The sequence below is a fragment of the Phlebotomus papatasi genome, chromosome 1, assembly GCF_024763615.1.
Source record: "Phlebotomus papatasi isolate M1 chromosome 1, Ppap_2.1, whole genome shotgun sequence".
In the NCBI taxonomy this organism is placed as follows: Eukaryota; Metazoa; Arthropoda; class Insecta; order Diptera; family Psychodidae; genus Phlebotomus; species Phlebotomus papatasi.
This window is the reverse complement of record NC_077222.1, coordinates 25763098-25788055: the sequence shown is the minus strand read 5'-3', so window position 1 is coordinate 25788055 and position 24958 is coordinate 25763098. Positions and strand designations below refer to the sequence as shown.

The following is a 24958-nucleotide window of genomic DNA, read 5'->3' as shown; positions in this document are numbered from 1 at the left end:
TTTACTATCCATGCAATAGATTCTACAATTTTTGACAGTCCAATTTAATATCGCGTTTGCTGGGTGACTTTTTTACTATCCGGCCATTAGAATTTTGTATGGAGGATGGTAAATTTTACCATCCACATTTTTCTCGGTGTATGTACTAGGAGTAATAAGATAAGATATAATTGATTTTTTCTCTCAGTCAGTTTGGTAATAAAATTCATTAGTATCAGGGTTGAAAACTAAGATAACCATATTGTGTTACATGTAGTTGGTGTGTGTCTCTGCTAAGCGTTTGACGAATATTATGACTAATTTGTGTTATAACTCTTTATATTTTATTAAGTGTAAGATTACAGCAGATCTAAAACAACTGAATTATCGAGAGTCTACTCCAGTAATAAATTGTGATGGTAGTCATTTTCGGTGTGTGTCTCGGCTTAATTTATTTATTTGTTTTGTCGCCCAATGTGTTTTGAGCATGAATTGAAATTTTTTCTGTCCAAAACAGTCTCACCTGACACTACAAAAGCATTTTCATCTTATTCTAAGAATACCCAGGAAAGTTTTTGTAGTTTTGATGCAAAAGACTGTAGGTTAATTACTCACCTGAGTCAGGGTGATGTAGCACTTGTCGGTGAGTGGTGTAACCACGAGCCTTGGTGTATTTCCCAAGTATTCATAGTCATAGGGAAAATTGGCATCGCAGATGTTGGCAAAACAATCATTATCATCATCATCCCATCTGTGACGAAGTTGACTTTGCCACTGAAAGGCCATAGAACTTTCAATATGCTCGCCAATAAGTTTGGCCACAACATCTCTCGAATGTACATCAATAGTACATATCGTCATGATTTTCTGCCTCTCGGCCACCGTTAGTTCCCCAATCAACATGTTAATTAACTCACTTAGTTGCTCCTTCTGCCTCTTCTGGTAGTTTTTCATGGCATTTTCATTGCCTTCCTCCATTTGCCTGAATGCCCTCTCCACTTCTGTAGCCCACCAGATTTGGGTAGCACAGAGAGCTAGCTGAGCTGGCCAATCTAGTATCCACTCATGCCTCTCCTTCTCACTATATCCCGCCACAGCCTGACCCAAGACATGCCTCAGAGTCATCCTCATTTCAGTTATCAGATAATTCAGCCAGACTTCGACAGCTTCAGGGCATTTGAAAGATTTCTGAAATGTCACATACTCATCCTCCTTCGAGAACATCCCTAGGGCTTCTAAGGACTCCTCATCCTGACCCATCTGAAGTGACTTGATGGAGTCAAAGAGCTTCGTGAGGTGCCGAAATACCTCCCGGGGTTGACTTCCACACGTGAGAATGTCCAGTAAATCAACCGATGAGATAAAGTAGAATCTTGGGAAATCCATTCTCTTCCCCTCCAAATATTCATTGAGCACCCTCTCAATGGCTATCAATTGCTCCTCAATGCCCCGGAGCTCCTTCAGCAAATTACCATGACTGATGATACGGATGGTTAAAGGAGTTTTCTGAATCTTTTCCACCAGTCCCCTCAATTTCTTATCAATCGCAATGAACCTCTGACTTTCCTCTGGGATTTTCTCCTGAATATCTCTACTTCCCAGAAAAATACTCTCCATATACAGCCACTTCCTTTGGACATCGAACCAGACATTGAGTATCCGACCCACACTGTCCAGCTTTCTCCTCCAAATGTCAGCCTCTTTGGCCATCTCTCCGACATATCTCGAATGAACAATATTCTGGAGCTGCATATGATGGTCATCTAGCATCACAAACATCTCTTCGCTCCATTTAGGTAGCATAATCTTCATTTTAAGATTCTCCTCATATTCCAAATTGTGCTTATGCCAGAATGACTTAATCATCCCCAAACCCATCTCAATACTCTGCTCCTGAGCACTCTTCTCCACAATCTCCTTTATACTCTCCTCAAATTTATGCAATTGATAATCCAGAAGAGTCTTCAATGTCGTCTCAGGGATAATTTTTATATCCTCCCCAGTGATATCCCTCAGTTCCTTCCAATGCCTCTCCCTCATTGACTTCTCCTGCAGATTCATCAGTGTCCTGAGGGATACCATAAGTTGCCTCAGTGTCATCTCACAGTGCTTAAATGGTTCCAATTGATGTGAAGATTTATCGAGTGTTCGGAAATACTTGAGAAATTGCCGACACTCCTGATCAACTCTTTCCAGATTTATCTCTGACCATCGTGTCTTTTCCCATTCAATCACAGTTTCCTCAATCACATCCACAGCATCCCACAAATGCTTTAAATTCCTCAATTGCATCACAATCTCATTCATTTTATCACGTTGATCAAAATTCATGGAAAAATCACGATAAATATTCACCAATTCTTCATGAAGTATCCTCTTTTCTTGAATTTTTTCATACCATTCATCGATAATGCCATAGACATTCTGGCAAGGATACTTGAAGATCTGGGAAAGAAAAAGTTTATGCCAAGATAAGAAATTCGTGACATTCGTGATGATTTATCCCATTAAAAACTTTTATAAATGGAAAAAGAAGTGACATTTTAATTTTATAAAATGACATTTTCATTTGAATTTAAATTTAAATTAGTTAATATAAAATGCATCTGCATAATAACAATTCCTCCTAATTTTCTTTAAGAATATTATCTTGAAAGTTTTATAAATTCTGTGCTTATTTTATTTCTTAAGAAATAGAATTAATCTAAGTTGGTAGATCCAACAGAGCGTAGCAATGACCTTATTTAAAAATATTTCATTTAACACCAATTTAAAAATTATGTAGTTTAGAATCATATTGTATAGTATGCCTGTAAAAGCTTACAGCGGTTGTGATTCTAAAAAGGTGACCGAATACCCGGAAATTCGATGAAGTGCTGAATAATCACTTCACTGAGAAAAAAAGAGGGTGCGATTAACATTTTTTCCTCATAACATTAACACTTTTTAGGTGTAAAAATATATCAACATTTTTTAATGTTAATTTTACACCTTTTTAAGGGTAAAAGGGGTAAAATTAACATGAAAAAAGGATAACTTTAACCCCTAATACATCTAAAAAGGGTATTATTTACACCGATTTCGGATCAATACTGCAGGGTAAAATTAACATTTCCGGAATGTTATTTTAACTTTTTCGGATTTCTCTCAGTGTTTGAAGAATTTTTTTTCTTGATCATTTATGCCTCCGGTACATCTTTTAGATCAGGAAAATTTCATGAAATCAAAATTCATTTCTCTTTCTTTCTCAATCGTTTTGCATATGTCTATCTCGCTCTTTTGCAGTCTTTTTCTTCATTGCATGACTATCAAGACAAATTCAATTTGAATGAAATGTCCTCTATAATTATGCCGAAGTAATCATTAAAATCGGTTGAGCAATAGTGGCGATAATTTAGTATATGTAATATGAAAATTGGTTTTTCGACTGTGGCGGCCCTAGCGTTCATCATACGTAATTCAATTGTTCTAGATAGTTGTAGCGCTTTGCGAAACCTTTAACTTGCATCCTTACTTAACAAAATTGACCAAATAGAACCGTAGATATGAGGTTTTGAATTACATGAATTTTGACCCCTAATATCTATATCTCTGGTTCTATTTTAACCAGAGCGAACCCACGCCACTATTTGGAATACCCAATAACGTTTTTTTAAAGAAAATTAGTTTGAATTTTTCCGCCATTACAGCGCCGCCTGTGGTCACTTTTTGAACTTTCGTCTGATAGTGGTTCATCGAAGCGAAACCAAAAAAACAAAATTTAGGTCAAAATTTTAATGAGAACCGGAGATAGAAGTCGGTCAATTTTCGAAATTTGTTCTCTTATAGCTTGGGTCAGGGGTTATCGAGCGACTTGAGTATTTTTTTGTTTGTTTAATGTTTAGTCTACGGCTACAACATACTAAAATTTGAGCCTAATCCACAATGGAGTTTTTGAATTATTTTATTTTAAAAATTGAAAAAATTTTCCTTTTAATAATTAAAAAATTAATTTTTAATTAATTTTTTTAGCGGTGGTTTTGCGAACTTTCTATGTAAAAAGGGCAGTGGCTTTTCATGAAAGCTTTCCAAATGCCCTCAATTTTTTAAATTCTAACAATTGGAACCGGAGCTATGGCCATTTTAAGAAATCTTTTTTGGACCCTTATAACTTGGGTCAGGGGAGCAAGGGGAAATTAAGTTTGGTACTGATCGATAACTAATCAATTGTGAAAAATCTCACCTAATAGACGTTCACCGCCGTCTTAGAATTGGTAATCAACCTGCAAAACCTTGGAAACCCCCTTTTTCATTTTGTACTAGCCATACAAGCCAATAGAAGATGAATAATAACGAAATTTCAAATTAAGAAATGATTAATAACAATTAAAAAATAATTACAATGATATGGTATAAATTTTAAAACTAATTTTTTTGAAGGTTCTAAGAAGTTGTCCTATTTTAGGACGCTCATACATTTGGCGAGACCCACAATTAACGCAAATTAGAATTAATTTCCAACAGTTTCTTCAAATATTTTGTAAAATAAAATTACAAACAATAATTTTTACGTTATTAAAAAATACTGAAAAATATTTACAAAAAAATGTAAATTTATTGAAATTGAGGTTTTGAATATATCTTCTGAAAAATTCTCATATGGGATTTAGGAGAAGTATGCTTAATATCGATCATGTTGGCTGCAAATTCCAAAGCCTAAATCTTTTTAAGGACTTCTAAAAAGCAGTTTACTATATTTGTTTTCCCTAAAATTATTCTTGATACATTCAAAATTGAATAAAGATATAGATATTGCTTTGTGTGAAATTATAGATACTGTTATATCGGACACTACCTTTCAAGGATTTTTCTACAGCATCTCGTTCGTAGAAGCGATATTCTTTTATTTATTTAATATTATACAGCTTCTGGTAATTATAAAAAATAAAATTTTATGCAATTTATAGAAACAATGGAAGTGTCCGATATTACAAGCTTTGCGACATTTTGGCACGGTTTCATATCATAAGCGGAATAAACTTTTTAAAAATGAAAATTTGACACGTGTACTCAATTTTTAAATTATTTTTTTCACTATAAAACTTTTATTAGAAATATCCGCAATTAGGGAAATATAAGACACTTTTTGGAAAAGTATGAGTCCGATCGGAGAATATAGTTTCTTATTAACAAACATACACAGATCTGAGATTTCATAAAATTCTCATTAAATATTTGCCATCAGAGAGTAACGATGATTGAATAGAATTCGAAAGAAAATTGCTTATTTTCTCGCAGAAAATCCAATTGGCACCAAATTAAGCTTCAGCATAAAATTCTCAAGATTAAAATCAACCAAATGTGACAATTTGCAAAGAAAACTTTTACAATGACTTTGCGAATGCAAGAGTTAAACTTACTTGCGATTTTTCAAAATCCTCCCTGAACAATTTCAATCTCAGTTCAAATAATTTTCCCTGCTTTTCCGTCATATTCGCCTGATATTCCTGAACATTCATGATGTCCTCCCTCCTCTCAACACTCTTCATTTTCAAAGCTATCCATTCCCGGGGCAGATTTTCCAGCTGAAAGGATAAAAGATGGGGGAGTTGGTTTTTTTTCTGTGGCGGTGAAGTTACAAGTCACAGAATAATTGCATAAAAATTCAAATTAATCCATCACACTCTTGTATAGCTCTTCCTTCCTTACCATCTGAAGGATATTCTCATCAATTGGAATATTCATGGATTTAAGGAGGTTCACAATATCGATGAGCGGCTTAAATAATACATCATCATCTTCTTTGGCACGTTCTTTGGCAATTTTCTTCTGAGTCTGCAGTACCCTCTTCAATTTTTCAAAATCCCCCAAATCAATTTTCTCATCGAGTTCCAGCAGGGCTTTACCAAAAAATTCACTATATTGCCGAAGGCGCTCATCAACATACAACTCAAGCTTCATCATCAGCAATTTTGTCCATTCTGAAATATGCTGCAGGAGATCCTGTTTGAGCTTTGATGAATTGACAATGAGCCAACCTCTGCACAAAGCTTTCGTTTGCCACGTGGATATAACCTCATGAACTGTATTGAGCTTATCAAATTGCAATTTATGACTATTTGATTGGGTCTCGTCATATTCAACCTCACTGCTAGCACCAGAAGCTGGAGATTGCCAGAAAGGTAGATTATCCCCATTATTCACATAAGCATCAATATATCGCGCTTTGTCGGTGAGAAGGAGTTTTTCATAATTCATATAAATCTCATAAAACTCATTTACTGGATCCATCACTTCAGCTATCAGGCCATTAATGAACTTCTTCACTGTCGCTATTTCACTGATGCTGTGATAGAAGGACCAGAACGTAGGTGTTTCCCCTGAGGGCATAATGGAAACAAACAAGCGAGTTATTTAAAATTTCATCAATTCTAAAATTTCAACACATAGTAAAAGGTGATTGGGTATTTTACTACGATTTTCATTGCAAAGTTTCATTGTTGTGTAATTTTGCACAAAATGTGTAATAATTGTGTACAAAAATTACAAAACTCTGTTCTGCTTCACGAAAAAGATATGTGATTAAAAAAACAGGGAAATGAAAATGTTGTACAGCTGAGACGTAAAAAAATCTTGTCAGGGGTTTCAGAGGATATGTCGGAATGCAAGAAGGATCCCCAGTTCTAAGTGGGATTCCAGGGTTAACAAGGGTTCTTAGAATTCCCATGGATTCTTGAGGTTTCTTCAAGATTTTCTGGATTTCCCTATAATTCAGAAGGATGTCCCATGCTATAGGAACTTTAGAGATTTCTCAACGTGTCAGAAATTCTCTAGAATCTTCCAGATAAAGGGTTCCTGATAGTAAATATTTTCCAAAAAAAATTCCCGAATTACCGACAGCTCTCGGAAATTTCCCGGGTTTACGAGGACGTTCCCAATCTCCTGAGAGTTTTCCGGATTTACAAGCTATTCACATTCATGCATTGAAGTGATTTTAGTTATTCTTTCAGAATTACACAGTGTAATATCACACAAAATTATCAGTACACATTTTAATTTACCCCTTAAAATAAGGGTTTTTTGGAACTTTACAACAATAAAGCATACTAAAGAGTATCCAAGTCTTCTTTTGTAACGTTCAAGGAATTTAAATGATGTCATCTATTTCTGAGATCTGACGAGGATTCTGTGCTCTCTTGAACTCTCCTGTTTCATAAAAAAATTGACATTTTCGTTAATAACAAAATATTTGACATATTCTCCAGAGCTTTTGACCCTTGGTATGAGGTTTCTTCAATGGGTCACTTTAGAAACTTTTAATTTCTAATGTCTAATGTCTGATTACGCATCGCTCCAGGATGCCATTCTGATCGGAAACCAGATTCCCCTGCTTGTCCTTACAGTATGAAGTTCGTGTCATATATGGCTTCATATCCCGGACCTGCTGGTACTTCGTGTACCTTGGGTCAACAATCACAGCCGACAACAACATCTCAACAGAAGTCCGCGCACAGCTGCTGAAAGCCAACAAGGCCTATTTCAGTCTATCAAGAGTTTTACGGTCCAGGACCTTAAGATTAAAGACTAAACTACTGCTGTAGAGGACTATGATCCTGCCAGTCCTCACGTATTCATCTGAGACGTGGGCCCTCAGCAAACAGAATTGCAAACTCTTAGCCGCGTTTGAGAGGAGGATACTACGACGGATTTTTGGCCCCATATGTGAGGAAGGACGATTCTGGAGCCTATACAAATACAACCATGAGGTGTATGAGCGCTACCGAGAGGTAACTGTCGTCAAGCAAATACGCTTCAATAGGCTCCGGTGGGCTGGTCACCTGATTCTCAAGGATGAGGACGACCCAGCCTGGAAAGTCTTTAGGGGCGAACTCTATGCTTCGAGGGGACGAGGCCGACCCAGCCTTAGATGGACCGACGGCGTGGACTAGGACGCCAGCTCATTAGGGGTGCGGAATTGGAGAAAAGTAGCGTGTAATAGGCTCGAGTGGCGACGGATCCTGTGTCAGGCCAAGACCAGTAATTGGTTGTAGCGCCGGTTAAGTAAATTAGTAGTAATGTCTGATTACAACTACGCATCATTATTCGATATTAATCGATACTTACTATTTTAGAAATTTTTAACAATTTTAATAATTCTTTTTATGTTTTAAAAAAGCTGGATGTATTACAAAACAAAACTCCAGAAGACTTGGATAAGAATTTAAAACATAGCCGAAATTTTATAAATTGCGGGATATCCTAGCTTTTTCTTGCGATTATTGCCATCTTAGCGTTGCTGCATGCTATATAACTCAAAACGATGGAAAAGCCTCGACATTGCACGTTGTTTTATAATCTTGTTATACCCCATGATCTAACTACAAAGTTCTCGTGAACTGACCTTCTAAAGAGGCTACAAGCTCTGTTTGACTTGCTACACGATTTTAACCAATTGTACTTTGCACTTCAATCTTGTTATATTATTTAATTACTTAATAACAATATTTAGTACAAAATATGCCACGTGTTTTTTTTAATTACATAAAGTTTTTGTAGTTCTAATTAATAGTTTTTAGGTTAATTATCTAAAAAATTGTTTAAAATTGTTCCCTACCTTTGAATATTGCATCTAATATAGGTGCCTGTTATCTTCAGTTGTTCCCGTGTTCCATAGAGGACTCTCTTCTCCTGAAAACTAAAAAGGCTTACTTTTCTCCAAAGCTTCGTTTGGTTTTGAGAAGAAGACAGTCCTCTGAAGAAAAACGGAGGAACTGATGATGCGTTCGATATCTTACGTTTAACTTTTTAGGTATATACCGCACTAGAATATAAGTTAGTTTTATTTAACTCGTTGTTCGTTAATAGAAGGGTGCTGCAGAGCACGTACGTAATGTGCTAGGCTTACATGTCGTAACTAAAAACAAACCGAAGACCACAGAGGGGTAGATAGTGAGCAAGGTTTAAAAGGAGGCATCTCTTCACTTATTCCATTCAATACAAGAATTTTCAAACATTTTAAAATTTTATACAGAAAAAATGTAGAATAGAAGAAATATTTGAAATTTTAAATTAATATTTACAGAAAATGTGTTATTAACTTTTTAATAAGTTGGGCCTATGTCTGTTCCTACTAATAAACTTGAGGGAGTGTCTTACTCTTCGTACTACTCAGCTTCGTTTATTGCTGAACAGGAAAAGAGACAAAGATTTCTAAATTTAGTTCAATACGTAACTTGAACTTGTATATAAGGTAACTTGAAGGTGGCGCAAGCTTATAAATTCGTGGGCAGGGCGCATTTAGGTATATCAGGTAGTTAAAGAGAATTTAAAATAGTCTAAATATTTAGTTTAATCATTGTTTTTGGAACTAAATAGTCCCGTAAAGAGTCAGTTTTCTTTATAGTATCCTTTATGGCGCTGCGATCGCTTTTTCTGCAGGCACATTTTTTTACCCCTTCCCTTAAACGATATTTCCGAATGCAAATTAAAGTGAGTTGCTTCGGCAAACGAAGTGTCAGTGGGCTGACGTCCAAAGACAATGGTTTAATGTAATCCAAGATTTCTATTTAAAGTCATTTTTTTTAATACTTCTAAAAAATTTTCACACCTTTTCTCTTTTTTCATTCTTGAAGTGTCTCCACCATTTATAGGAAATCTTTTACATTTTTTAACCAAACAGCCGATTAGGCTTTCCAGGTTCGCACAGACTCTAGTTTAGAATATAACAATGTATTTTAATAGCCAGTCTTAAATCTCACAATTCCTGAAAAAATATAAGTAAGACTTATTAAAGGAATATGAGAAAAATGTGCAGTGTTCAAAGCCAGAGTATGTATGTGCGAAGCCTGAAAGCCTTTCTCTTGTTGATTCAAATTATCTGAAGCAAAATTTCTAATTATTTAAAAATTTAAACTTTCAAAAAATAATACAGACTATAATTTGATCAGTTAAGTGCATCAGAAAACTTGCGAAATATTTCATGAAATTTTCATTTATTGATACACTTACCTGTGGCTGCCCTTTCTTGAGCGCTCTCTTGATTAATGCGCACAATAAGCCTTAGGGGGCTCACAATATCATGAATGACTCCGTTAAATTTCATATAGAGTCCAGATTGACTGTTAATCTCCATTGATGGCTCAAATATGATAGATTCGTCTCTTGCGATGAGATTTATTTCAATAATTGGTGGACTCTTTTCCTTTCTCGCATTTCTCATTTCATCCTCAATATGACTGAGACTTCGTCGTAGGAGATCAGTCAATTCACGAAGGAGCATCTCATCAATAGAGTTCTTATACTTGACAAATGCTGCATTTTCTGAGCCAATTTTCGACATTTCCCCCCAATAATACTCCAGACGTTTGCGAACGAAGCTATTGATGAACTTGTGGTTGAATCCACTGAGAAAATCCTTCTTTTTTGGATTATTCACCATCTCCGTACTCCCACCAGCATCTTGATATTCGATATCTGAGAAGAGTGCAAAATTTCTCCAAAGAACATCCCTCAGCAATTTATTCAATTTAATGCAACTCCAGAACCATCGAGGAAGAATTCTACCCCTATCATTGAAAACAATCAGGGAATTAGTTAGTCGATCCTTTCTTCCATACAATGGATACTTCTTCATTTGTTCAAGGTGCTTAATGATTTTCTGCGTATTCTCTTTCACTTCAATCATCCGACCATGAAGGTGGTTTACTCTCTTTTCAATCTTCTCTATTCTTGCCATATCAAACTCACCCCAACTATCCTTCTCAATTAACATCGCTATGCCATCATCAATGGCACTAAGCTCATCTTCAATAACCGCCAATTCATTCTCGTTCATCTCCAATCGCACGAAACGATATTTCTCACAGACTGACAACAATTTGTTCCTCACCAACCAGAAGGAGGTCAATCTTTCCTGGAATTCACAACGCATTTCCTCCGGGACATCATACTTCAATTCCTGAATAACTCTAATATCCCTCTTTATATTGTCCAGATTGTAGTTAACGTTGAAGCTTGGAATTCTCAAAGTACTCAATACAATCAGAGGTTCAGCATAACCCACTTTCATCGATTCAATAGCATTCTTCTTCCATATATTGTAAGTCATATCCTCAAAATTGGCCAAAATCTTCAACGTACTTTTGAATTTATTCATCACCTTCATGCCCTGTTCATTGGCAAAAATCTCATCACTGAAATACAATTAAAATTATTGAAATCGATTTATTCATATTAGCCCGATAACAGAGTTGGTATTTAAAAAATCATAAACTAGATTTCTGATAAAACTTGAGATTAAAACCCAAAACTTGAAAACAAACTGTATTAGGGCCAATCCATCTCAAGACGACCATAGGGGTACCCTTCATGGTCTTAGATGTTTCTGAATTTTACATATGTTAAAGTACACGATAAAATAATATACCCCTATTTTTTTTTTCGTCTGAAAAAAATTCCTGGCCGGAGATACATGGCGTCAAAGATGGCGCCTCGCGCTTCATTCCTCAATTGTGATTTTTAGCAAATATTTTAAAATGCTCTATTTCGGGAACGGGTTGGGATTTCTTCTTACTCTTTTTTTTATTTGAAAGATAATTTTATACTCTTTAAAACGATATACTTGATTTTGCATTATCTGCTTAAGTTTTTTTGTAACGGTATTTTAAAAAAATTTTAAAAAAAATCAAAAATTAATTTTTCTCAAAAACCCCATTCTCAAAAATTTTGATTTTTTTACTGTTGATCAGTAACATTGAGTACTACATTCCCTGAAAAGGCGAGCTTCCACTTTTGCACTTACTTTTTTTTAAAAATATTTGAAAAATTACCATATTTTCAAAATTAAAAATAACCAGTTAAACTCAAATTTTTGAGTTCAACTTTTCAGGGAATATAGTACTCCACAATACTTATAAACAGCCAAAAAATCAAAATTTTTCGAAATCAAGTTTTTAAAAAAAAAATTTGTTTTTTAGTTTTAAATAAAAATGTCTTTTATTGACAAAAATAAGCCTTTAAATCATATTAAACACATGTACTAATTATGTTTTTTTGTTTTCTTTTAGTTTTTCAAAAAAAAAATTTTGGAAATTTTTTTGGATTATTTTTGAAAAAATTAAAAAAAAAATTTTTTTGAAATTCCGTTTAAAAAAAAATCTACATATTGACACATGTGTCAAATGTATCTTAAAGTTTGATTTTTGTCAATAAAAGACATTTTTATTTAAAACTCAAAAAAAAATTTTTTTTCAAAAACTTGATTTTGAAAAATTTTGATTTTTTGGCTGTTTATAAGTATTGTGGAGTACTATATTCCCTGAAAAGTTGAACTCAAAATTTTGAGTTTAGCTGGTTATTTTTTATTTTGAAAATATGGTAATTTTTCAAATATTTTTTAAAAAAAGTAAGTGCAAAAGTGGAAGCTCGCCTTTTCAGGGAATGTAGTACTCAATGTTACAGATCAACAGTAAAAAAATCAAAATTTTTGAGAATGGGGTTTTTGAGAAAAATTAATTTTTAAATTTTTTTAAAAATTTTTTAAAATATTGTTACAAAAAAACTTAAGCAGATAATGCAAAATCAAGTATATCGTTTTAAAGAGTATAAAATTATCTTTCAAATAAAAAAAAAGAGTAAGAAGAGATCTCAACCCGTTCCCGAAATAGAGCATTTTAAAATATTTGCTAAAAATCGCAATTGAGGAATGAAGCGCGAGGCGCCATCTTTGACGCCATGTATCTCCGGCCAGGATTTTTTTTCAGACGAAAAAAAAAATAGGGGTATATTATTTTATCGTGTACTTTAACATATGTAAAATTCAGAAACATCTAAGACCATGACCCCTCGATTTGCGATTTTTTCGGTCGTTTTGAGATGGATTGGCCCATTAGTACAATAATATGGTAATAGGATAAAAATTACAGCCTGGATTTAGTTGCTTCTTGTCCTTATAAGACATAAGAAGAATCATAATATAGACATGAAAATTTTAAAAATTCTAAAAAAATAATAAATTTACAACTTTAAGATACATTTGACACATGTGTTAATATGTTGATTTTTTTTAACTGGAATTTAAAAAAAAAAATAATTTTTCAAAAAAAAAAATTCAAAAGTTTTCAAAAAATTTTTTTTTTGAGAAACTTAAAGGAAACGAAAAAACATAATTAGTTCATTTATTAAATATGATTTAAAGCTTTATTTTTGTCAATAAAAGGCATTTTTAGTTGAAAATCAAAAAAAAATTCAAAAACGTGAGTTTGCAAATTTTTGATTTTTTAACTGTTTATAAATATTGTGGAGTAGGGTGGAATAACCGGCTATCGCCATGTTTAGGAAAAAATTAAATTCATTTAATCATAACTTTTGAATCCTTGTTACAAGATAAGTCAAATTTGACACAAAGTTACTTAGATGTATTGGCTCTAGATACGTGAAAACAATAATCCTAGAACATAACGCTGGACTACTTAAAAAACTGATTTTTATTAATAATGCAAAAATAACCATTTCGTCGCCACTTTTTACCACTTTTCGCCAGTTTTGTAAAATTTGTAACCACTTCTCGCCACCCACTTGAAAAGAACCACACTCGGTTATTTTAGGCAATGCTATGAAAAGAATACATTCACCATTTCTCTTTCCTTGTGATCACTTTATTATTACTCTCTTTAAATGATTTTTCTTCACTTTTATTTGAGAAATCAAATTATGGGGCTTTTGCAGAAAGTAAACAATGCAGATTTGACAACTGAGAATGTACGAAGTGAAGTTAGCGTCGCCTATTGAAAAGATATGGCGACAGGTGGTAAAATCAATTCCAGAATATTACCACTTCTCGCCATGCCTCATTTTTATACAAAAATAATATAAAATGAAATATTAAGTGACTAAATACAAATTTTATGTATTCCACAAGTGCAATTAAATATTCAATAGACAAATTATTTACCCAAATAGGTATTTTTGGCCTGATGAAAATTTGACGACACTTAGTACATTTGGTAAGAGATGTTGGATTCGATGCACTTGCTTAAAATATTGCTCTAAAAAGTGATCAAAATCGTGAATCCAAAACGAATAATTATTATTTTTCGATTCTATGCGTAGAAGCAGAAACAATACAAAAAAATTGCGACTCATTTATTTCATAAATTGCGAAAAATAGCGATTTCAATGTAAGTGGCGAGAAGTGGGGCACTGGCGAGAACTGGTGATTCCACCCTACTATATTCCCTGAAAAATTGAACTCAAAATTTTGAGTTTTCCTGTTTTCTTTTCTTTTTTAATATGTTGTAAAATTTTAAATATTCTTTTCTAATAAGCGCAAAAGTGGAAGCTCGCCTTTTCAGGGAATGTAGTACTGAATGTTGCTGATCAACAGTAAAAAAATGAAAATTTTTGACAAATGGGGTTTTTGACAAATATTAATTTTTAATTTAAAAAAAAAAATCAAAAAACCGTTGCAAAAAAACTTGAGCAGATAATACGAAAACGAGTAGGGGAAAGTGACCATGCTTGATACTGTAAAATGATGTCCAAGGTTTGTGATTATTTTCTGATTAACACACAAACCGAAGCGATTCTTGCACTATCACAAAAAAATGTATCACTTATTAGGTTCATAATCCAACCTCAAATAGTTCCTGGAAATCCTCAGATTTTCCTCAAGAAGAAAATGGAAATTCAGTGGTGATTTTTATACAAGTTGGGTCAGGGGCCTTCCTGTATAATAATTGATTCGACAATTCGGAGGCCCATTTTGACTATAAAAATTTCACCGGATACAAAAAATTGCACATCAATATTTAGACGGAACTCTAATCTATCTGCTTAAATCGTTTATATGACTGGTTATTAGTTTTAAAATCACTTTTATGTAATTTTTCTAAGCCATGTTTTTATGACATTAGGGCGCTAGCGAAAACCATTTTTTTCACTTTGAGTCCATAAAAATATCACTCTGCAACCTTAAAATTCAGGCAACAGGGTTGAAGGCTATGTCAATTGTCGATAAAATTGGCGGATTGCAATATGTGTAATTATGAAATAATCACATCTAATGATATAGTTGCCACATTAAAATTATCATTCATGGACCCTTCTTAGAATATAGGATGGACACAAGTAGAATTTATGAATTTGTTACCACCCACAAAAACAGTGTCCACCAATTAAAAATATTTTTACATAAATATTAGTACTGATGAACCCTCTATGTGCCTATGATAGTAGTTTTCCTGAACAACGACATTAATTAAGAAATACTTATGAAATATCATGTATCGAAATTACAGTTTTGGGCCTATTTTTGATTTTTGCTTCCTGAAACTAGGAAAAAAGAGCTAGGATCCTAATTTTTTTAGGAAATGTGAGGCTTAGCACCAGCTATTGAAATATATTGCGATGAGTCATAACTATTGATTAACATAGGAAAAAAATAGTTATTATCAAACTTGGATCGTATCAAGCATGGTCACTTTCCCCTATATTGTTTTAAAGAGTATAAAATTATCTTTCAAATAAAAAAAAAGAGTAACAAGAAATCTCAGCCCGCTGGCGAGATAGAGCATTTTGAAATATTTTCCAAAAATCTCAATTGACGAATGAAACGCGAGACGCCATCTTTGGCACCATATATCTCCGGCCAGGATTTTTTTTTGGGCGAAAAATAATAGGGGTATGTTATTTTGTCGTGTATTTTAACATATGTAAAATTCTATAACATCTAAGACCATAAAGGGTACCTCTATGGATGTCTTGAGATAGATTGGCCCACATATAGTACCAGTGAAGTCAAGAAAACGTAATTTTTACGTTGATAATACGACTTCAAGTACCCCTGAATTCTAGTTCATTACAAATCTTACTATTAGGGTATTTTTCCCTAAACTAATAAAGTAATATCTGCAAAAGAATAACATAAAAGCGGATAATTTTATGAGATGAATATCTTTAACAATAAATTAATAGATGAATCAGTAAAAACATCAAATAGGTCAGTAAAAAATTCAAAATGGTTGATATAAATTTGAATTCTGTTTAGTAAGAGGTGGCAAAGCGTCCCAGGCTTTGCAGAATGCTCAAACTCGTAACTTAGATATTATACCGCTTCCCAACTGATTTCAGTCGATTCATGAATCACTCAAAAGATTTCCACAAATTGTTTTTAAGTTGGATAGAATTGATTTTGGGACAAACATTACTTATCAGTTCATAACCGGTTTACAACTGTCGCCCAAAATACACATTAAGAGTAATATAATTGAATTTCGGATAAAAAATAGTTATGTATCATGAACCGGCTCATTACCGGTTCATAACCGATTGGGACCGGCTGAGTGTTATCGGAAATTCCAAGACCTTTCCAAAGTGCTCAAGTATGATACCATGAGGTTGAAAATTACGCTCTCTAGATCCTTTAAAACTTTTGACATTGAAAACTCGTTATTAGGTATGATTTAACGGCATTTTTTTATACCGACGAATTTTCTGCTCGAATAATTTCAAAAATATATCCAAAAATGAATGTAATCGCTCGACGCGTTTTCGGGAAATCGTAAAGAAAAACATGGTTTTGGAGGGAAGGAAAGGGAAGGGGTAGAAAACAATGAAAATGGGTCGTGCTAATTGTTCTAAAGTCAACTCAAGGGTGGTCCTCCGAAAGTCCCACGTCTCTATCTATCTCCAACCGTTTGCACTTTGAGCGTGAAAACAGTTGGAAACACAGATGCACAAACAGCGTGACGTCATAAAACTCGAAACTTCACATTTCCAGAATAAAGGAGATGAAATATATAACTCAAAATTGAGAGATTATATACATATAGTGCTCTTTCTGTGGATTTCAAGCAGTAATAGGTCAGATTAATCAGATCCATTAAAGAAATGTGAATAAAATATGAAGTGTTCAAAGCCAGAGTGTTTATGAAACTTGGAAGCCTTTTTATAACCAAAGTAATGATAAGACTACATTCCCGGCTTAAGCTGTAAGTCCATGTAAGGCATAAGAAACATTTTATTTTCATAGGGGAGACCTGGGATGTTTGGGACAAGGGTTTGCATCGGTTTCTACAACGACTGTTTGCTAGTTTTAGAACACTGTAAGAACTCGGAAAATAGTTAAGACAGAAACCAACACAAAAAATCGATAATACAGAAGCGCTTGAGAACAGTAAAGTGTTAGAAAAAACATGTTCTTTTTCATTGTAATAGCACCATTATTCCTGTTCTTTGAATATTAACGACATTTTTGTGCAAACAGTGAGCTATTTGCCTTTTAACCGAGACACTTTTGGAGAATCAAATTCCGGCTGAGAGCACACCGATTATACATTTGTATTAATTTATAACCACAAAAGTCGATAATGCAGATGCACTTTTTGAGAATAATCATTGCTAAAAGACATGTTTATTTTTCGGAATAGCACCATTACGTACATATGCCTTTTTTGCTACTTGGGGTATTCAGCATTTAAACTATCGTTTCTAGTAATTATCAACTCTTCTTCTCAGCATCCATAAACCAAATTGCGAATAAGGATATATTGCAAGCATAAAACTTACGTATCAGCCACCAGACTTAGTTCATCTAAGGGCTTCTTGAGAAGACTCTCGAGTTGATTAACCCACGCCAGCAAGCCTGAATGGCTTGATGCCTTTCCATTGAGAATGAATTCCACTCCACTCTTGACATTCTCATTCACCGCATCGTAAATGTCATCAATTGCATCAATTTCCCGCTCAAAAAGCTCACAAATCGTTTGGAAATGTTCGCGGTATTTCACATTGAGAAGTGGTCTGGCAATGAAGTCACCCATACTCTGGAGAATCTGAAAATTGAGCGGAAAGAAACGACGAATTAAGGATTGAAAGATTTCCACCTCATCCGGTGTCAATATCCGGGAATGGAATTTCACTCACGTTGATGACTTGGGCGATGTGATTGCAATTTGAGAGTGAACGAGAGAATAATGTGCTGATTTTTTCATCCAGATGATTACATTCCTCGTGAAAGTCAATTTTCTTTCTTTCAAAATCTGCGTGCTCGTTGTCCATGTCTAGAGGATTTGTGGATAAATCGGTAAATTTTTGATAGAGTGCTTGGAAATCTTGGAGAATGGTATGGAGGGTTCTGGTAAAGTCCTTGCCACGAATTCCACCAAATTCTACACGTTCCAATTTTCTGTAGTCCATCACGGTCCGGAAGATGACATCAACATCTGCAAGACGTTGCCTCAGAGCACAATATATGTTAGATTCAACTTCAATGGAACATCCTGTGAGACGTGATTTAAATGACATTTTTGCCTCATGATATTTGCTGAGGAAATCCATTGTTTCCTGCACAAGTTGGCAAACACTGTCGACATCCCCATTGAACATTGAATCTGAACTAAGGACTTGCTTAATGCGATGTAGGAGAGCATTGTCGAGGAGCAAGCACAGGCGTGTAATGTGACTATCGGTAGTGTAGTGTTTGGAATGACGCCAAATAAGGCATATTGTATGAAAGATGGCAGGAATCTTGAGCAGTATAGCATGAAGATTCAAGCCAGAAAATTCCACTATCCTCTGAAGTGGTGTTAAATGCAGCGAAATATCATCAGCTTCATCAAGTGCAGCCTCAATTGTTGCCTGAATAACATAAAACTTGGCCAAGTACATGGATTTGCATCCCTCTAAATGCCTCTTAATATCCTGAACAATCGGTGAATTGAACTGCAAATCGAGATTGAGGAAAGTCTCACGTCTTCTGGCCCAAAAGTTTATCTCATCGTCAATGACAGGGTCATTCCCATCCTCTAATATAGAATTAGGTGATATTTTGGCATGTCTCTGCACAAGATGTTGCCATTTGCACACCATCTTTTCCAGTTGACTGAGAAAATCCCTGTCACCATGATGATGCCTTACATAGAAGTCAGCTTCGCGCGATAAATCAACATTTAGTGGTATTTCAAGCACATTCTCGCCCCTTGTCAATCCCATTGTCTGCACCATCCACAACCAATCCACAAAATAGCAAATATTTTCCAACAAGAAATAAAATATTAGTGGAAAAACTCTTGAAGAATTTTCAATAAAAACAAAAAAATAAACTTACCACATCGATAAGATTCTTCAACTCTTGCAAATTATTCTCCAATTCCTTCTGCACCACAGCTGGTTGCCTGGAGTGGGTGTCGGCATGGGTGAGCAGGGGTATTTCGATGTGATTCGCATATATGTTGAGATAATCCATGGTATTTGGAGGGAAGTCACTAAATTTAACAATCTACATGGGAAAACAAACTTTAGTGGCTTATTTGTTCGAATCAGAGTTGATGAAAGACTGTTGCGGCATTTTTATAGAAATTATAATATTTTATTTTATATTCATTACTATTCCAAAAGTTGGCACAAACTCTACAGCAACATAGCTTCAGAATTTTGAACAGTTAAGGTCTGTAAAAAAGTCATAATAAATAATAATGTTGGAACAACACCGCATACAGAAACTTAAGCCTTCCTGGTAGTTCGATAGCTTTCATAGTTCGAAACATCCATTATTATTTATACTTACACAGGGATGGGGTTGTCAGTCCCATGCCCTGTGAAATTAAGCGCAGTGAAGTTCATTGGATGCAATTCTAACATTTTAACGCCAGAAAAATCCTGGCGATCTACAGGGGATTCGATCCTGGAACACTTGCATCAATAGGAAGTGCTCTACTACTTAGCCCATTGAGTGCCTTCGGTAAGTTAGAAAGAAGGCGGTTTGATACTTCATTGGAAAGACTTAAAACCACTTAGGACATACTAAATTTCATGAACTTAGGGTAGTCCGGGCTAAGTTACTCAGAAAGAGAAGATCTCAGTGGCGCAATAGGCAAAACCGTTGGCTCTTAGGCGGATCGATATTCGGCTTGACTTACACACAGTTTTTGTGAGTTCGGATCCTGCCCGGTGGAAAGATTTGGATGTCTGATTTAGACAATTTTCACATGTAATAACAACGTAATAAATGCACCGCCTTCGCCCAACAACTCCGGGAGTATGGAAGAAGCATTCACATCACGGGAAGGCGCTCTTGGGTAGTCTACCTACAACTGACTTAGTAGATTCTTCCAATACGAGAATTAACATTATAAAAATGCTTACCTTGTAGGTAGTGCAATATCCCAATACGATTAATAATACTCAGAAAGAAGGGTCAGGTACTCGGTTAGAAAGATTTTAGAGTCGGCTACAACATACTAATTTTTCAAGGATTTTGAACACCTTAGGTCAGGTAAGTTAGAAAGCAAGATTCAATATTTTAAAGGAAGGATTTACAGGTTAACTATGATATAGTAAAATTTCAAGAACATTGGAAGACCCGCACCCCAAGTCAGTTAAAATTAAGTGTTCGGTAAGTCATTGGTAAGACTTATGCCTTAGACACACTTACGACTTAAGCCGAGAGACGACTTAGTGGAAAATGATGGAAATGCATTTTAACCATTATTTCTAATATAATTACGTTAAGCCGTCTCTCGGCTAATCCTCATGTCTGTCAAGGCCCTTAAGGTCAGCAAGAATATACTAATTTTCACGTACTTTAAACGTCTCGGTTCAAGAAAGTTAGGAAGGAGGGCCTGGTACTTTGTTCGAAAGATTTTGTGGTCAGCCACAACGCCGGCTGGGATTTGGTAAGACATAAAGTAGCTTCTCTTAACCCTTTAAGGACAATTTGCTCACCGGTGACCCAAAAATTAAATTTTTCCTACGACCATCTAAAGTCATGTTTCGCTCTAAAAAGACGGAAAAAATGATTTTTTCTGACCCCCAAAGCTTCTCGTCCTTAAAGTATTAATTAATTGAAATGTGAACTTTGATCGGCTCTATTAAGTAAGACAGAAAGGAAGGTCCAGTACTTTGCAGCAAATATTTAAGCGTCAACTGCAACATCGTACAACTTCGTAAACTTTGAACAACAAATATTTAATGAAACGATTTTAGGAGCAAATGAATTCTTTTTTGTTGTTTCTGTAATATATTGTCGTGAATGGAACTTTCACGACCTTCAGAAATGGAAGAAAAGGCTAGGACTGGGTTAGCAATAGTGACGACTCGTCACTGGCGCGACGAGGTAGGGTAAAGTGATATAATTTGGAATTAGTGTTACAAGTTGGAAAATTCGCTGGTACAAGTTGGACATGGCTTTTTTCTTGATAAATACAGTACAAAATTTGTTTTTAAAAAGCATTAAAGTCCTCGTTATGGCAGGCCTGCAGTGCATTGAAAGAGGCACAACAAAAAGGAGCCCAGAACGAATCGAATAGAATGCGCACAAAATACTTGACTTTTCGCTGATCGTTCGTCTGGAAATAGAACTAGTAGGTATGACGTTCGTCGAAATCAGAACAGACTGGGAGTGATTGGAGGCGTCTGGAATGAGATTGCGCTACCTATTGCTGCAAGACTAGTTTCTATGCGGATCGGAGACCTATCTACCAAATTCTAACGCAAATCAGATACGTTACCAAATGAAAAGGCGATTGGCGAGGCGCGATTACCGAAGCTAATCGATTATCCTTGTTCACCTCAACCTTCTTACTGCAAAGACAGGTAAAGCAATACTGGGAGTGATTGGGAACGACAATTATTTCTGCGTTTCAGAATGTTACAGGACCAGTATTGAGGATCGAGGGACAGCAGCCCATTCAGGCTGAGCTCAATGAACATGAGTTTTTACCCTTCCTTCAGCTTTGTTACTTTCGATAGCACTTCATTATCATCCTGGTATATCGGTGTTTTACCATGAGTTTTACCCTTAGGGCAGAATCACATTGACAGTAAAATGCTCACCGTCACCGTCATAGCCCTCACCGTATTTCGTTTATTTACGCATTTTGTAACTTACTTTATTTAAATTATAAGAAATTGATTTTAATATTGAATGAGAAGATTTATTATTTAGAAATTTGGAAACTTTAATTTTAACCTCCGAGCGTGAATTTTTTAATTTATTAGAATTAATTAGAATTTGAGTCTACGTTAAATGGGTTCGAAACATGAAACATTGAATAACAAAGCTCACTGTGCCTTGGAGATAAATTCCTCTACATATCCCGAGATTAGGCAGCTAAAATTCCGGAGTCCGTCTCTTTAAGCCTCTTTCCTGGAGATCACTTCCTTCCGATTATCTCGCCTTCCTTTTATTCCTCATAGGAAAACAAGTGAACGGTGTTTCCCCGAAGTATCCCCCTTAGGGGCGGCAGTCCTCCCACGAGGGCGATGACTCGTTCCCTCGGTGGATGACACGGTGGGGCCCGTCGGTGAAAGGGATAATTCGATGCCACGTTGAATTGATGTAACTTCTTGTAGTGAAGCTCTTGTCGTAGCTTGTGATATCCAACAGCCTCGAGTACACCGTCTTGAAGAACTCCGGTCAAAACTTCCCTGACATCCTTCTCGAAGATGCCCCGATTCGTGAGCCCCCACCGGGGCAAACTCCTTCAGCACTTTTCACAGAAGCGCAATACTACACACGTGCGCAGGGTTACTAGACTTATCACAAAAAGCCCCTCAGCAGAGGAAGAGTGGGCATTTATCCACTTTCCCCTCCCGAGATTTGCACAAATACCAACACACAAATACGGGACAATTCCCAAATTCCCCATCCCACAGAGTGACAATTTCGGGCGAATTTTACACTCAAAAAAACGCATGTTATAATTTTCATTGTAATTTTTACGCAAATTCTCAATTACCGTGTTACCTTATCTCATACTCGATGGCACTAGGTGAAAATAATATAAGAAAATTGAAGAAATAAAGCGAAAATGCGATAAACGGTGGGTGAGCAAACAAAATCTGTATGAAAAACTGTAGCAAAAATATCCTACAGTTTTTTTTGCTTACCGTTTATCGCATTTTCGCTTTATTTATTCAATTTTCTTATACTATTTTCACCTAATGCCACCGAGTATGAGACAAGGTAATATCGTAATGGAAAATTTGAGTAAAAATTGCAATGAAAATGCGTAAATTAACGAAATACGGTGAGGGCTTTGACGGTGACGGTGAGCATTTTACTGTCAATGTGATTCTGCCCTTAATCGTAAATGTCTGATATCGACACTGAATGGGCTTCTGAATGTCTAGAAAAAAGACATTTTCATTGTGATATAACGTAATGAATATAACTACTCTCTCTTTGAGTTCGAGCTGGTTCGAGCAGTAAAATGCGTCGCCTTTGCCTAAAAACTCCAAGAGTATGGTGTAGAAGCAGCCACATCGCGTGAAAGGCGCTCCTGGACGATATACGATCAGCAGATTCTTCCAACAGGGGATAACCGACAACATGATTGAATTGTATCAAATATATTTCGATAGGATTAATAATTAGAATCATACTGTAGAACTTAAGCATAAGTAAGGTTTTTATCCCACTTAACTCCGGGGGTTGGTTATAACATTAATACGGCAGTGAACCTTTATTTGAGTCGCTAAAAGCCGCCGGTTATTTTAATAAAAAAATGCATATACGATAAGCCCTTGTTATATTGAGCTCCTCAATTGAAAAACAATGGACAGGACTTTCCAAGCATTGGTAATTCATTAATTACCTCACTGTCTATCCCTGTAATAGTTCTAATGTTTCTGAAAATCGTTAAAAATTTAAAACTGCAATCTAAAACCTTAACTCTTAATTTCTGCGAGTACGTGAATTTGTGAATACTCGCAAAAAGATAATTTTAGCAGTCTCTGTTTGTAAAACAGCTTCCACTGCGGTTGTATTACCTTTTTGTAATTGCTGAGTGTAATTACTTCAGGTGTAATCCTCTGGCACATGACTATCTTGCTCCTGTTAGTATTATCCTGGAGATTTCCACATGGGAAAATAATTCCGTCCACGTTGAGAAAGTACATTCGTTGGCATTGGGGATTGGTGAGAAAATTCGTTACAATTAACTGAAAATAAACAACGTATTTTTGAGTTCTATATTATGCCATTTTCCCAGGGAGGATACACAGCAAAATTTAATGTCAAACTTTCCCAATTACATATGGGTTTAGCAAAATGGTTAAATTTCAAATTGTGCCTCAATAGTACCTTCGAGTTGGAATTGTGTTGTCTCACCAAAATGTTATTTTTAGTTGGTTGTGTCACAAATCCCATGCACAAGCTGAGAAAATATCATTACAATTGCCAAGGTATATAATTCAATATTTTCATTATTAGATTTGTGGTATTTGTGTAATATTAGAAGCAAATTGCTCCCAGATGTTGGGTTAGATATTGAAGGAAATACCTGTAAGATCCCCTAAAACCATCTACAGTTACTTGGACAAGTGGATAATCCAATTAAACACGCTACAAGGTTAATTTTAGCAAAACCTCTATTTCATTTTATTATGTTTGTGTCGCGTGGTCATTTTAATTAAATCGTTGTGACATATGCTAAATGAAGTGAATGTAAGGGAGTTATATTTAAAGTGCCATTCTAGACTTGTTTCCGGTGCTTCAAAACTACACTCGTCACAACCATTTGAGGGTTTTTGGTCTTTCAATCGACCCGACCTTGTGCCCATATAGTCTTTCTAATACTTCTCTCAAAGCTATTATTGAAACATTTTCACCACACTTTGCACTCACTTTCAGCTGGAAAATATTCTCATACTCAAATGTCCATTAAATTTTCTGTTAAATCTCATACCCTTCCATGAATTATACATAAGTACAGCCCTACACATATTGTTTGGGGATGCGTATAAAAAATTCAAGGGGTTGCTTTCTCAAAGAATTTCCTAACATTTATGTTTCAAAACAAATCTCTCTAAAGCTCCTTATGAAAAATAATCTTGCAGTTTGTCCACTTACTGCAAAGCACTTCAGAAATAAATATAGTTTTCATTAAAATGTAATATAAATTCTTATGGAAAAGCCACCCCTTGGACAAAACTTTAAATTAATACAGTGAAAAATCCCTGCTTAAATTAAATTAAAGCTCTAGCCGCTCTAGCCTACAGA

General features: G+C 35.2%; 1 protein-coding gene across 1 annotated transcript in view; it reads right to left on the bottom strand.

Annotated features, from left to right (window-relative positions):
- LOC129799813 (dynein beta chain, ciliary) overlaps positions 1 to 1778 on the bottom strand; it is an 88642-nt gene extending 86864 nt beyond the window's left edge. Inside the window, exon 1 of the mRNA XM_055844040.1 lies at positions 595 to 1778. Within this exon, the coding sequence (XP_055700015.1) occupies positions 595 to 1758 (1164 nt within the window). The 5' untranslated portion in view covers positions 1759 to 1778. The remainder of the gene's footprint in view (positions 1 to 594) is intronic.
- Between the last annotated feature and the right edge of the window lie 23180 nt (positions 1779 to 24958).